Source organism: Hyperolius riggenbachi, chromosome 1, assembly GCF_040937935.1.
Source record: "Hyperolius riggenbachi isolate aHypRig1 chromosome 1, aHypRig1.pri, whole genome shotgun sequence".
NCBI lineage: Eukaryota > Metazoa > Chordata > Amphibia > Anura > Hyperoliidae > Hyperolius > Hyperolius riggenbachi.
Genome location: NC_090646.1, coordinates 416,775,556 through 416,787,421, shown reverse-complemented (window position 1 = coordinate 416,787,421; position 11,866 = coordinate 416,775,556). Strand labels below are relative to the sequence as shown.

Here is an 11,866-nt window from a genome sequence, read left to right as displayed (position 1 = left end):
CATCAAGGCTGCCAAGTAGTACCTAAGACCTACAAGATTGAATAACTCCAACTAGGGATGGTGCAGGAACGATGGGATGGAGCGAGGACTGTGAAGGCTCTATGGTATCCAGAGCCTTCCCTCTACGTAGGAATGTATCTAACCTGATGTGAATTTCTCACTTCAGATTTACTTTAAAAGATGGAAGATGGAATGTAACTTCTCTGTGACAATCATGTGAAGGATATTTTATTAACTTTTAACACTTGTGTTTTTAGATGTCTTTTTACACTTTGCTGTGTCTTTTCCTGACATCTCATCAGAAGATTCCAAGTCTAGGTCAAAGTCCAAATCATCATCCAAATCGCTGTCTCTGTCTTCTTCTTCATCAGCTGCACAATGGTCTTTTTGTGGCTCAGCAGTAATTCTACAAAATCATAAGACATGTTCAACACAACTGCACATTATAGTATAAGTCACATAATTAAATCACATAAATTAGAGGAAATACAAAACCCGAGGAATGGAGGATGGGATCTTATGAAATTCTGCCACTGCATTGATGCAAATGCAATATATCCCAAGAAGAAGGGGATTGTAGTGTCTTAAACTAGACATCTGGTGCAGTTGGTCTTGAAAAGGTTGGTGTCCTAATTATTAATTTATGGTTTTGGTTTTTATTTCTCTTATGTAAAACTCCCTTATAATAGCACCCTTTTCTTCCTGGATTTTTTTTCTCTTTCTTCATGGAGTGCAGATCTGGAGTTTAGATTTTTAAATGAAACGGTGTACTTATTAGATAGAAAAAAAAATCTGTTCTCTCTGGGATCTATGACCTATTCAATTATATTGAATGTGGCGACACATATCGCTATGCAGCACACTGCCACATATGCAATTTTGATTGGCCAATTTTACCACCTCCATGTAGTATTAGATTTCTTGTTAGACTCAAAAACCACACTCAGTAGGCAGTGGCAGTGTTCATGAGTCTTGCCCAGGGGCTCCTTACTGAATAGGTACTGGCCTACTGAATATGATATACTCTAGATATATGCAAATGCATACACACACACACACACACACACACACACACACTTTCATTCTGTACTGCACAACAATTACAGGTGGAAAGGTGGAAGGAAGGATGGCAGGGCATTAGAAAGCTATAGTTCTCCAAATGTCAGTCCTCTACTTACGGCACGACAATGTCTTCGTTTTTTCCACATTTGGCGCACAGTTCATGCTGGATAGCACATGGCTTGCACATGATGTGATAAGCATCCTTCACAGATTTCTGCAGGCATTTAACGCTGAACAAAAATAGAATGTGTTACAAGAGTCAGAGTGTGAATCACAATGTACACTACGTAGTAAGAGTCATTACATGGGCTGTTTAACAACATAGAGGGGAAAAAAGAAGGAAATAAAAAGCATTGTAAAAAAGCTATCAACACACAAACCATTCGTTTTGTAAAACCTAGATATTTCATCAATGACTGATGTTGTAAAGCTAAAGTTATCAGAAAGAACAGGAAAGTTTTAAATATACAGGTTTATGTTATACTACATGTCACTATAGGTAGACTTGCAGTGAAATTGTGGGCAGGGTGTGTAGTTTAGGGTTAGGCGTAGGTAGACAGAGGGTTCAAGTGAGAATAGGGTTTGGTTTGAGAATAGTAAAATACCGGTAAAAATTACCAACATTCTACTATCATATTACCCATTGCCCAATAGTAGTGAGGCCGATTTCAGACTACAAATTGGCGTTAGCTACACCACCAAAAGCAGGCCTTTGGGAATTTAACGCGGCTGGCCAAGTAGAAAGTGCCGCTCACTTTCTGTGGTCGAAGTAATCACGTGCGCGAAAGCGTATTGCTAAGAATATGCTTTCGCGTATACGTGTCGCCATAGACTTATATGACTTTGGGTCAACCAATGCAGAACCACATCAGGGATGCGGCAAAAAAGTCACTTCCGTCGCATTGCGCCATAACATTGTTAATAAATCTTCATGGCAACCCTTTCTACAGAAAGCGGACTAAAGGACAGGATCCCTTTACAGATTATAGAATTTTACAAAAGTAACCCCTCCCCACAAACAGATAAACAGTAGTCACTGTGCTGCCTTCCCTTTACTGCAGAGGAAAGAAACAGCCTGTTTGGGAAGAGGGCTGGACACACGTCTGCTTTGAGTTTGGGTCAGAGTAACAGTGAGAAGTGGAGTTATCAAAACCTCTACAAGGGAGTTTGGAGAAAAAGTGGGGTACATTTGGAGCAGATGCCCAACGATTCAGATTGTTCACTCTTGGCAAATGCTTTTCCTTTTCTTACACAGGTTTTAATTATTCCATCCTCTACCACTGTGAAGGGGATGAGAAGCAGAAAAGTAAAATGCTGGAGCAGAGCTTCAAAATCAAGAAAAAATAAATTAAAATATGCTAGCAAAAATTGTCACATTTTGCAGTCATGCTATAAATACCAGGGCTGTAGAGTCGGTACAAAAATCATCCGACTCCACTCCTCAGTTTATGAAACCACCAACTCCAGGTGCCCAAAATTGCTCTGACTCCGACTGCTTGGTCTAATACTTACCAGGGCTGTGGAGTTGGTACAAAAATCATCGGACTCCAACTCCTCAGTTTATGAACTATCGACTCAGACTTCAAACTCCAGGTACCCAAAATTGCTCCGACTCCACAGCCCTGATAAATGCAGTGCATTTTTAATTCTGTACTTCTACAGACAATACAGCACAAACCATTGTGAAATGATTTAAGTATGGGTTCGCTCTAGAAATACTAGCATTACGTAGAATTCAATTAAATGTCTGCATGCAAACAGACTTGCTGCCCCAGTAGAATACCGATGCGCTTACTAATGAGAACAGGCCTTAAGGAAACTAAAAAAAGTAATTTGCCTTCTTATCCCTTTCATTGATTATGTAGTCAATATTGTAGTATGCCTCAGGTCACTTACATGTACAGTATTTTGCCCTATCCATTTTCCTTCTATCCGGAAGTGTCCCAGTTCCTGTTGTAGAAAAACATTCCCACAACAAGATGCTATGCTACCACCGTCTTATTTAACTGTAGGTATGGTGTTCTTCAAATGGGGAGCTGTGCTGCAATTCTGCCAGATGCACTGCTTGGTTTTGGGGCTGAATAGTTTGATTTTGGCCTCTTCTACATCCTTTACCAATATGCATTTTGAAGAAGACAAATACAAAAGATTATTCAAGACTAAATGTGGACTTTAAGGGAATAGATTGCTTTTCCTGCAACCCTCCCATCATACATGCCACATTAGTGGAACACTGGCAATATTGTGGCATGCAGACAATGGCCACTCTCTGCCATAAGGTGCGTACACGCACTACTAGCGGCAATGACAGGTCCGCCAGACCCTCCCTTTAGATTCATGTAATTTCTTCAAAGTTGTCATCGGCCTCTTGGTAGCCTCTCTCGTTTTCTCCTCACTTCCAGCTTGAAGGAATGAATCTAGTAGTTCCAAACACCTTCTAATTCTTTGTTATAGATTTACTGTGCTTCTAGGGTTTGCTAGATCTCAAAAAGAGTCCTTTTTTATTAACTACTGAACTATTATACTTTTCACTTGGCTGTTATAAGTTGAAGTAAATATAGCTAAAACCATTGTGTGTGTAGGTTTTCCTTTCAGGCTGAAAAGAGCGACACAGACACACACCCCTAAAAATTTAGTTCCGGGAGACAAAGCCCATTACTGGGATACACTAGCACAGACAATAGCATTCATTTTCACAACAAGAAAACCAGTACAGTCAAATCTAAAGATGACAGAAGTCTGTAAAAATGTCATTTAAAAATAATTCCATATTCAAGCTAAGGGCAATGCTTTGATGCACAATCTCACTTCAGCAGAGAAAGATAATTACACCACCATATGCAGCAGAAAGCTTACCAGCACAAAAACAGTAAAAAAAAATATTTAAATTACCGTAGACCAAAAAGGGAAAGATTAATATTTCTAATCACATTACATAAATGAAACACAAAAAATTAAGTTATTTTTCCTCTGAGTATCAAATCTTTTGTCACTTAAAATTAGTGTATTATGAAAGTCATGACATTATTCCATCATGGCATGACTGTTTCAGAGCCCAGAAATAGCCCTTGCTCTGTTATTCTGACCCCGATCACATTAGGCAAAATGAAAGATAAGGACATGGGTGTTTGCCAATTATTGCGTTGGCTTTCTGGTTAGAAATTTCATAATCTGAAGACCAGCAGACTTCAGACTACGAGCTTGTAGAAGATCCATAGGGTTGAATCTACGGTTACATTCGCCAGCAAAAATGTGAAATCAAAGCTTAGTTGTTTTGTTACCTTCAATAAAATGATCTTCCCTCTGTTGCAGCTTCATAATTCTGAAATCAAATGAGAGGACTATATGGACCAGGTAAGGCAGTCAAGGGGCATGCTTTGCTCAATTACTGTAAGAGTCAAGATCTCAACACCGCTTTCCTGGAGTTGTGCTCTAGCATTTGGCACCTGAGCTCACTAACGCATTTGTGTTCACGAGCATGTGTAACACTGATGTATTGCTGAAAAGCGGACACAAATGCGTAAGTGGGCTCAGGCCCTTATTATTCTTTACAGTGAATTGAGTGGGCTGCAGTTTTCCTGATGGGCTTTGGACCAATCCATTATCTTGCAGGGGATTCCTATTGCTGAGCTACTTTTTTTTTTTAAAACCTAAATAAAACTGGTTGACCTGTGAGGAAGGAGCATTGGCACACCTCAAATTCCTCCTCTATCTTATGAGAAATGGCATGGTGTGTTTTAGTGAAGGTCATTGCCACTGCTTGAAGAATACTGGCAAAAGACGCTCATTGTCTGCTGTAATTTTAACATATGTACATGTACCAACTACCCATCAACCATGTATGTATCTGTATTTATGCTATTCAATGTCATGACTGTACAGTGTCTTGTATTTCTTATGTATATTTGTTCCCCATTATTAGTTTGTACCATGTACAGCGCTAAGGAAGATGTTGGCGCTATATAAATAAATAATAATTGTGAAAAGCGGCGGACAGGAGCAGTCCGTAGTTATGTGTCAAATGCGCCTGTGATCCCTGATGGGTGGACAGTAGCAAAGCTGAATCTGGCTGGTAGTTTTTTCTCTAAAAGAACTGGCTGATCAGCATGGTGAATTTTTTCACAGATAAGGGCATAACTGTTTTGATATTGGGAACAGTTTGGATCTTTAATGGGGTGGATGACTTAAATGCAATCTTTTCTTTTGATCTGATTGATGTTAATGAAAATACAATAACTTCCCCAAAATCGCATGGTTATTGAGTACGTTTAGATTGCAAGCCATCAGTGCTGGTAGTGTCTGCACCACTGACAGCCTGCTGCTTCCTGACTATACACAGTCTCCACTTCTTCCTGTGCATCACTCAGCTCACATGTCCCCCAGCAGTGACACGTTACCATCTCATGAATAGTAGCACATCTACTGTCTGGGAAAATGTGTAGCACTGCTCTCTTACACAGTGGACAGAACCATAGTGGACATTTTCTGCAAAAGCATAGACCTGTTGTGGTAACTACACATCTTTATTTCCACATGCTGTATGTACTACTGTATGTACTATGTTGCCACGTCTATTCATATTCTATAGTGAAGTCTAAAGCTTGCCTAGGGTTAGGCCCCATCAAAATAGTATCACTGGGCCCCAAGATGCGTCATTAAAGGGAACCTTAACTGAACGGGGGTAAAGAGTTTTACTTACCTGGGGCTATTACCAGCCCCCTGCAGCAGTCCTGTGCCCTCGGCGCCGCTCTGGAATCCTCTGGTCCCCCGCTGTCACTTAGTTTCGTTTTTGACGACTCACCAGTCGCCGGCCGCCATGCGTATTATTGGACGCATTCACCAATGCAATTAGCGCTATTGCGGACTGCAACGCGTACAAAAATACGCGTTGCCGCATATCTACGCGCGCGGAATGCGGCAACGCGTATTTTTGTACGCGTTGCGGTCCGCAATAGCGCTAATTGCATTGGTGAATGCGTCCAATAATACGCATGGCGGCTGGTGAGTCGTCAAAAACGAAACTAAGTGACAGCGGGGGACCAGAGGATTCCAGAGCGGCGCCGAGGGCACAGGACTAATGCAGGGGGCTGGTAATAGCCCCAGGTAAGTAAAACTCTTTACCCCCCGTTCAGTTAAGGTTCCCTTTAAACCTCTGCATCGGGCCGTTTCTTGGGGTTAGTGGGGCACAACCGTGGGTGTAGTGCAGTTAAGGGAGCAGTGGGCGCATAAGGAGGAGAGGAGAATACCACTAGTTTAGGACTCACAGCAGGCACATGCTTCTACAAGGACTCAGACAGGAAGTGACTACAGTGTGACCCTCACTGATAGGAAATTCCAACTATAAAAAAAACTTTCCTAGCAGAAAATGGCTTCTGAGAGCAAGAAAGAGGTAAAAAGAGGAATTTCTTATCAGTGAGGGTCACACTGTAGTCGCTTCCTGTCTAAGTCAGGACTGAGTCAGCCACTTACATACCTGATATTTAACTCTTTCAGGCAGATAGAGAAAGAAAAGAACACAGCATAGTTATTAGTGTGCTAGGCACTGTACATACATATGTCTATTATCATGTCACATGTCACTTTGGGTATCCTTTAAGTGGCCATGTTCCGTAGAAAACAGAATTTATATGATTTGAGGTCTGAGTGAAGGGGAGGCATGGGGGCAGGCGTGGAGCTGCAGCAGAAGGCCAGACATGGAGGGTAGCACAGGGGCAAGCATGGCACCCATGGTGCTGTGGTGCCACAATGGCATGAGCTATGCCTGCACCCCTCTAGATACGTCTCTGGGCCCACCTCCAGCAGCTGTTCCTCTCCTCCTCCCTCTTCCTGGATGCTGGCAGCGCTGTACAGGTGCTGAATGTAGCTGCTCCTCCTCTTTACCTCAACTTTCCCTCCTTCTCCAAAGCTATGACAGGACCTGGCTCCCAGCTGCAGAGATCCATGAATCGCAGGGAAAACTGCCACTGCAAGTGAGTTCCCTGCCTAAAACACTCATACCCCCTCCTCCCTCGCAGTTGGACATGTACAGTAGAAGCCCTGCCCCCTGTCACAGGAGTGAGCCTGCCACATGACTGTAGGTTTGTACCCACACTCTGTTTCTGTGTAATTTGTCGCTGACCAGGAGTGGGAAATACTGCAAGGCCCCAATTCTATACAGATAAGTCGCTAGGCAACAAATGAGTGACTTGTTCTGTCTCTATGCATATGGGAGGAGGGGGCCCATTCACACTATGACCGTCAGTCATGACGCACTGCACAGTCTCCGATATGCATGGTAACATAAAAGTTCAAAGCTTTTCATGTTACTGTTCACAGTACCGTTTGCGTTTCCATGTGTTGTATAGCGGTGGGAATATGTTGCTGCACCCGTTTTCCAAACATCCACTGTGTTCGCGTGTAGAAAACGGATGCATGAAATTGTGTTTGTTCATGCGTTCTTGCATGTGTTGTGCAGTGTGAATGAGTCATAAAGACAATCCGAGGCCACACATACCCAAATAAGTGGGAAGCCTCTGGATCTTGTAGAGGCTTCCCGTGCCCTAGCTGCTGCTGGCCTGGCCCCCTACAGAACATCGGGCCATGGTCCTCTTCTGGCACTTGTGTGGCTGTGCTTGCACAGTCACACTTATACCGCACTGGCCGCAATGTCAATGTCGCATAGGTGGTATTTTGCAGTGCGGAAAGTCGCATTACAATGTTGCAATGATAGCCTAATGCTTCATACAGGCGCTAGACTGAACAAAGAATCTGGTGTGTGTACAGTTGTCCCGAGAGGTCCCTGAAGGGGAACATTAGAGCACTGAGGGGAGCCTCGATAGAATCTCTTTAAGTAAATACCTTATTTTGTATCCGAGCTTCAGCTTGGGTACAGCAGTACACTTGAAGTCAAACTGGATTAGCTGCATGCTTGTTTCTGGTGTGTGATTTAGATACTACTACAGCCAAAGAGATCAGTAGGACTGCCAGGCATCTTGTATTGTCTAAAAGGAAACTAATATGGCATCCTCCATATCCATCTCAGGTAAGGTGTAATTTTAAGCACCTAAGATGTTATCCAATCCACAAAATGGATTACTGATCAGCAGCAGGACCAATTGTTTTCCCACAGAAGATGTTATTAGGTGACTTGTTTAATGCTGGGATTACACGATACGTTTTGGGTTTTTTTGTAAGAATCGTTCTGATAGATGCCTTCGATGATAAAATTCCGACATGTCTGATGTTCCGCTCGATTTCTTATATAAGTCAATGGAAAAAAAGATTAGAAAAAAAAACACGTGTGGAAGAAGAGAATCGAGCAGAAAATCGAATGGCTAATAGATCGCGCACCGTGTATCGTGTAATCCCAGCATTACACATCAGCACAAATGACACTGACGATATGCAAACATGTCATTCCGATTTACTGAAGACAAATCTGTATACATCTATATCTCTTATTCCTGCTTGGTTATTAGCTACAACTTGTCACTGCAAAGTGCACTGCCAGACTGCATAAACCAATACAGCAGTAAGTACACAAGGTGAAATATGCGCAGTAACTGGCAGGAAAGTAAGCACTTTGTGAACATTTATTCTCTGTGTCATCTCTCATATGAATGCAGGGACTCTAATTATTCCACAGGGAACTATGAAACAAACTCTGCAAGCAGGCCTGACGACCAGATAAAGCAACAGTGCTGTGAAGTACTAAGTCACACAGTATAGGGAGGCAATAGGGAAATCCTCGGAACAAGCAATATTTTCTGGAGTACACACAAGTGGGATAAAAGCTCTCCACTCTAGGATAATTACAGTATAAAGAGTGTCAGAACAAAGGCTTCAAATTAAAGACCAAGCCTCCCTGAAACTGCCTGGTTTTCAAACCAGCTGTCAAAATAATTACATGCATCCAAAGGTGAAAGCATATATGAAAACAGACTGTCAGCAAAATGTCACTGACAGCTGTCCATCTAAACCATGAAGATGCCTCTTGTAATGCTAGCCACATTTATTAAAGGGGCACTATGGCGAAAAATAGTAAAATTTAAAATATGTGCAAACATATATGAATAAGAAGTACGTTTTTTTCCAGAGTAAAAGGAGCCATAAATTACTTTGCTCCTATGTTGCTGTCACCTACAGTAGGTAGTAGAAACCTGACAGAAGTGACAGGTTTTGGACTAGTCCATCTCTTGGTGGGGGATTCTCAGGGATTTATTTCTTTTCAAAAGCACTTAGTGAATGGCAGTTCTGTCCAACTGCCAAAAAAATGTGTAGCAAGCAGGAAAGTCGGCTAGTATCATGGTTTGAATCCTTTTTAGGGAATATCTTTATAAAGAATAAAAGCCTTGCAGAGAATCCCCTGTGAAAAGATGGACTAGTCCAAAACCTGTCGCTTCTGTCAGATTTCTACTACCTACTGTAAATGACAGCAACATAGGAGCAAAGTAATTTATGGCTCATTTTACTCTGGAAAAAACATACAGTACTTCTTATTCGTATAGGTTTGCACATATTTTAACCACTTCACAACTGAGGGTTTTACCCCTTGAGCACCAGAGCAATTTTCACCTTTCAGCGCTTCTTCCATTCATTCGTCTATAACTTTATCATTACTTATCACAATGAAATTAACTATATCTTGTTCTTTTTGCCACCAAATAGGCTTTCTTTAGGTGGGACATTATGCCAAGAATTATTTTACTCTATATGTGTTTTAATGGGAAAATAGGAAAAAATATTGGAATTTTTTTTTTAATTATTTTTCAGTTTTCGCGCCTTTATGGTTTTTAAATAATGCATGGTACTGTAATTAAAACCCATGAAATGTATTTGCCCTTTTGTCCCGGTTATAAAACCGGTTAAATTATGTCCCTATCACAATGTTTGGCAGCAATATTTTATTTGGAAATAAAGGTGCATTTTTTTCAGTTTTGCGTCCATCCCTAATTACAAGCCCATAGTGTATTTTTTTTAATTGTAATTTTTTTTAATTAAAAAAAATAAAAAATTGGGGAGTGTAGGAGGTAATAGGTTAATTTTTAGTTTAAAAGTAATGTATTTGTATATGAAAAATGCTTTAGGGTGTAGTTTTACTATTTGGCCACAAGATGGCCACAGTAACTTTTTGTTTATGCGACCTGCAAGCATACAGGAAGTACGCTTGCAGGAAGGGTTAGGAGGCTGGGACACTGTGTTTTTCTCACAATGATCGCTGCTTCTCGTAGAAGCAGCTGATCATTGCGGGGGGCAGAGATCAACGAACGGGAAAGGTTTTTCCCGTTCATTGGTCTCCGGGCGGGCGGCGGCGTGCACGAGTGCGCGTGGACGGCCGAGCGGGAGTGCGGACAGCGGCGTCAGGTACGGATTTCTCCGTCCCTTGGTGGTAACAGGGTGGAAAAAGGGACGGAGAAATCCGTACCGCTGGGTGTAAAGTGGTTACATTTTACACTTTTCGCCATACTGCCCCTTTAAGGTTTTATTCCAGGAATATCTCTCAGCTATGGTAAATAACATTATCAGCAGCTTTGTAGCACAAAATGCCTTGTGCCGATACAACACTAGTATTGCCCTAGAACAGGCATGGGCAAACTTGGCCCTCCAGCTGTTAAGGAACTACAAATCCCACAATGCATTTGCCTTTATGAGTCATGACTGTGGCTTATACATTCCACACAAAAATATGGGGTTTTAAATGAACAACAAGTCTTTTATTCTTCAATATTTCAGATTTCTTCAAGATTGAGGACAAGTATGCAAAAGACCAATTCAGGATTCCACATCATACAAAAGGACTGCCTGACACGTGTTTCACGGCCAAAGACCGCTTCCTCAGAGGCCTACAGTACACACACATATCAAATGTCGATTCACGAATAGTATCACCTTGCAATCTGTAAGATCAAAAAGACTAGCACTCCTCGGCGATATTCTGGATGCTGCAACGCATCCGTGAATAGGAAGGTCTCTTCCTATTCACGGATGCGTTGCAGCATCCAGGATATCGCCGAGGAATTGGTCTTTTGCATACTTGTCCGCAAACTTGAAGAAATCTGAAATATTGAAGAATAAAAGACTTGTTGTTCATTTAAAAGCCCATATTTTTGTGTGGAATGTATATGATACTGTATGAGGGGTGGAACTATACTATTGTATTTTAAGCGTCATTGTATTGCCATGACTGTGGCTGTCAGACTCCTGCAGTGCATTGTGGGACTTGTAGTTCCTCAACAGCTGGAGGGCCAAGTTTGCCCAAGCCTGCCCTAGAATGATCATTTGTGATTAGTGATGGTCATGTCTAGGAGAACTTAGAGAAGCATGTGATTTGATTGGTCAGCTGATAGATTTGCAAAGCTCTTATTTGCTGTGATCACATTCTGCTTTAGCGCGTGATCATGACTAGCAAATTCACCTGACCAAACTGATCACATGATTCTCTGCGAGTTCTCCTAGACATGACTATTGTGTATAACTGTGCAGATTCCCTAAAGACTTGTACACAGCTACCAGGTCTGGCACCTGAAGTGATCAGGACTCAATCCCTCGGGCAACAGTTTGTGGCCAAATTGTGTGCAAACGTTTTGCTAGCCGGAGAACCATTCAGTAGGTGTACAAGGATTGAGATGTGATAGCCTACAGAGATTTACTGTAGCTAAGTGATGTGCTCTCCTGCAGGCAGTCCTGTCATTTGACTAATGAGAGCGGAGTTACTGTAGGAATATCCTCTCATTTGTTTCCATAGGGTAAAAGCAAGGTCAAATGTTTTACACATATTACTTTCCATTTTAAATCTGAATTAATTATGTATATTTCTAATAAATGA

The 11,866-nt window shown here is 41.7% G+C and overlaps 1 protein-coding gene across 1 annotated transcript in view; it reads right to left on the bottom strand.

Annotated features, from left to right (window-relative positions):
• Window positions 1–212: 212 nt before the first annotated feature.
• Window positions 213–11,866, bottom strand: part of C1H9orf85 (chromosome 1 C9orf85 homolog) — a 59,663-nt gene continuing 48,009 nt past the window's right edge. Inside the window, exons 3-4 of the mRNA XM_068271410.1 lie at window positions 1,179–1,292; window positions 213–406 (exon numbers count right to left, since the gene is read on the bottom strand). Coding sequence (XP_068127511.1) covers window positions 232–406; window positions 1,179–1,292 — 289 coding nt within the window. The 3' untranslated portion in view covers window positions 213–231. The remainder of the gene's footprint in view (window positions 407–1,178; window positions 1,293–11,866) is intronic.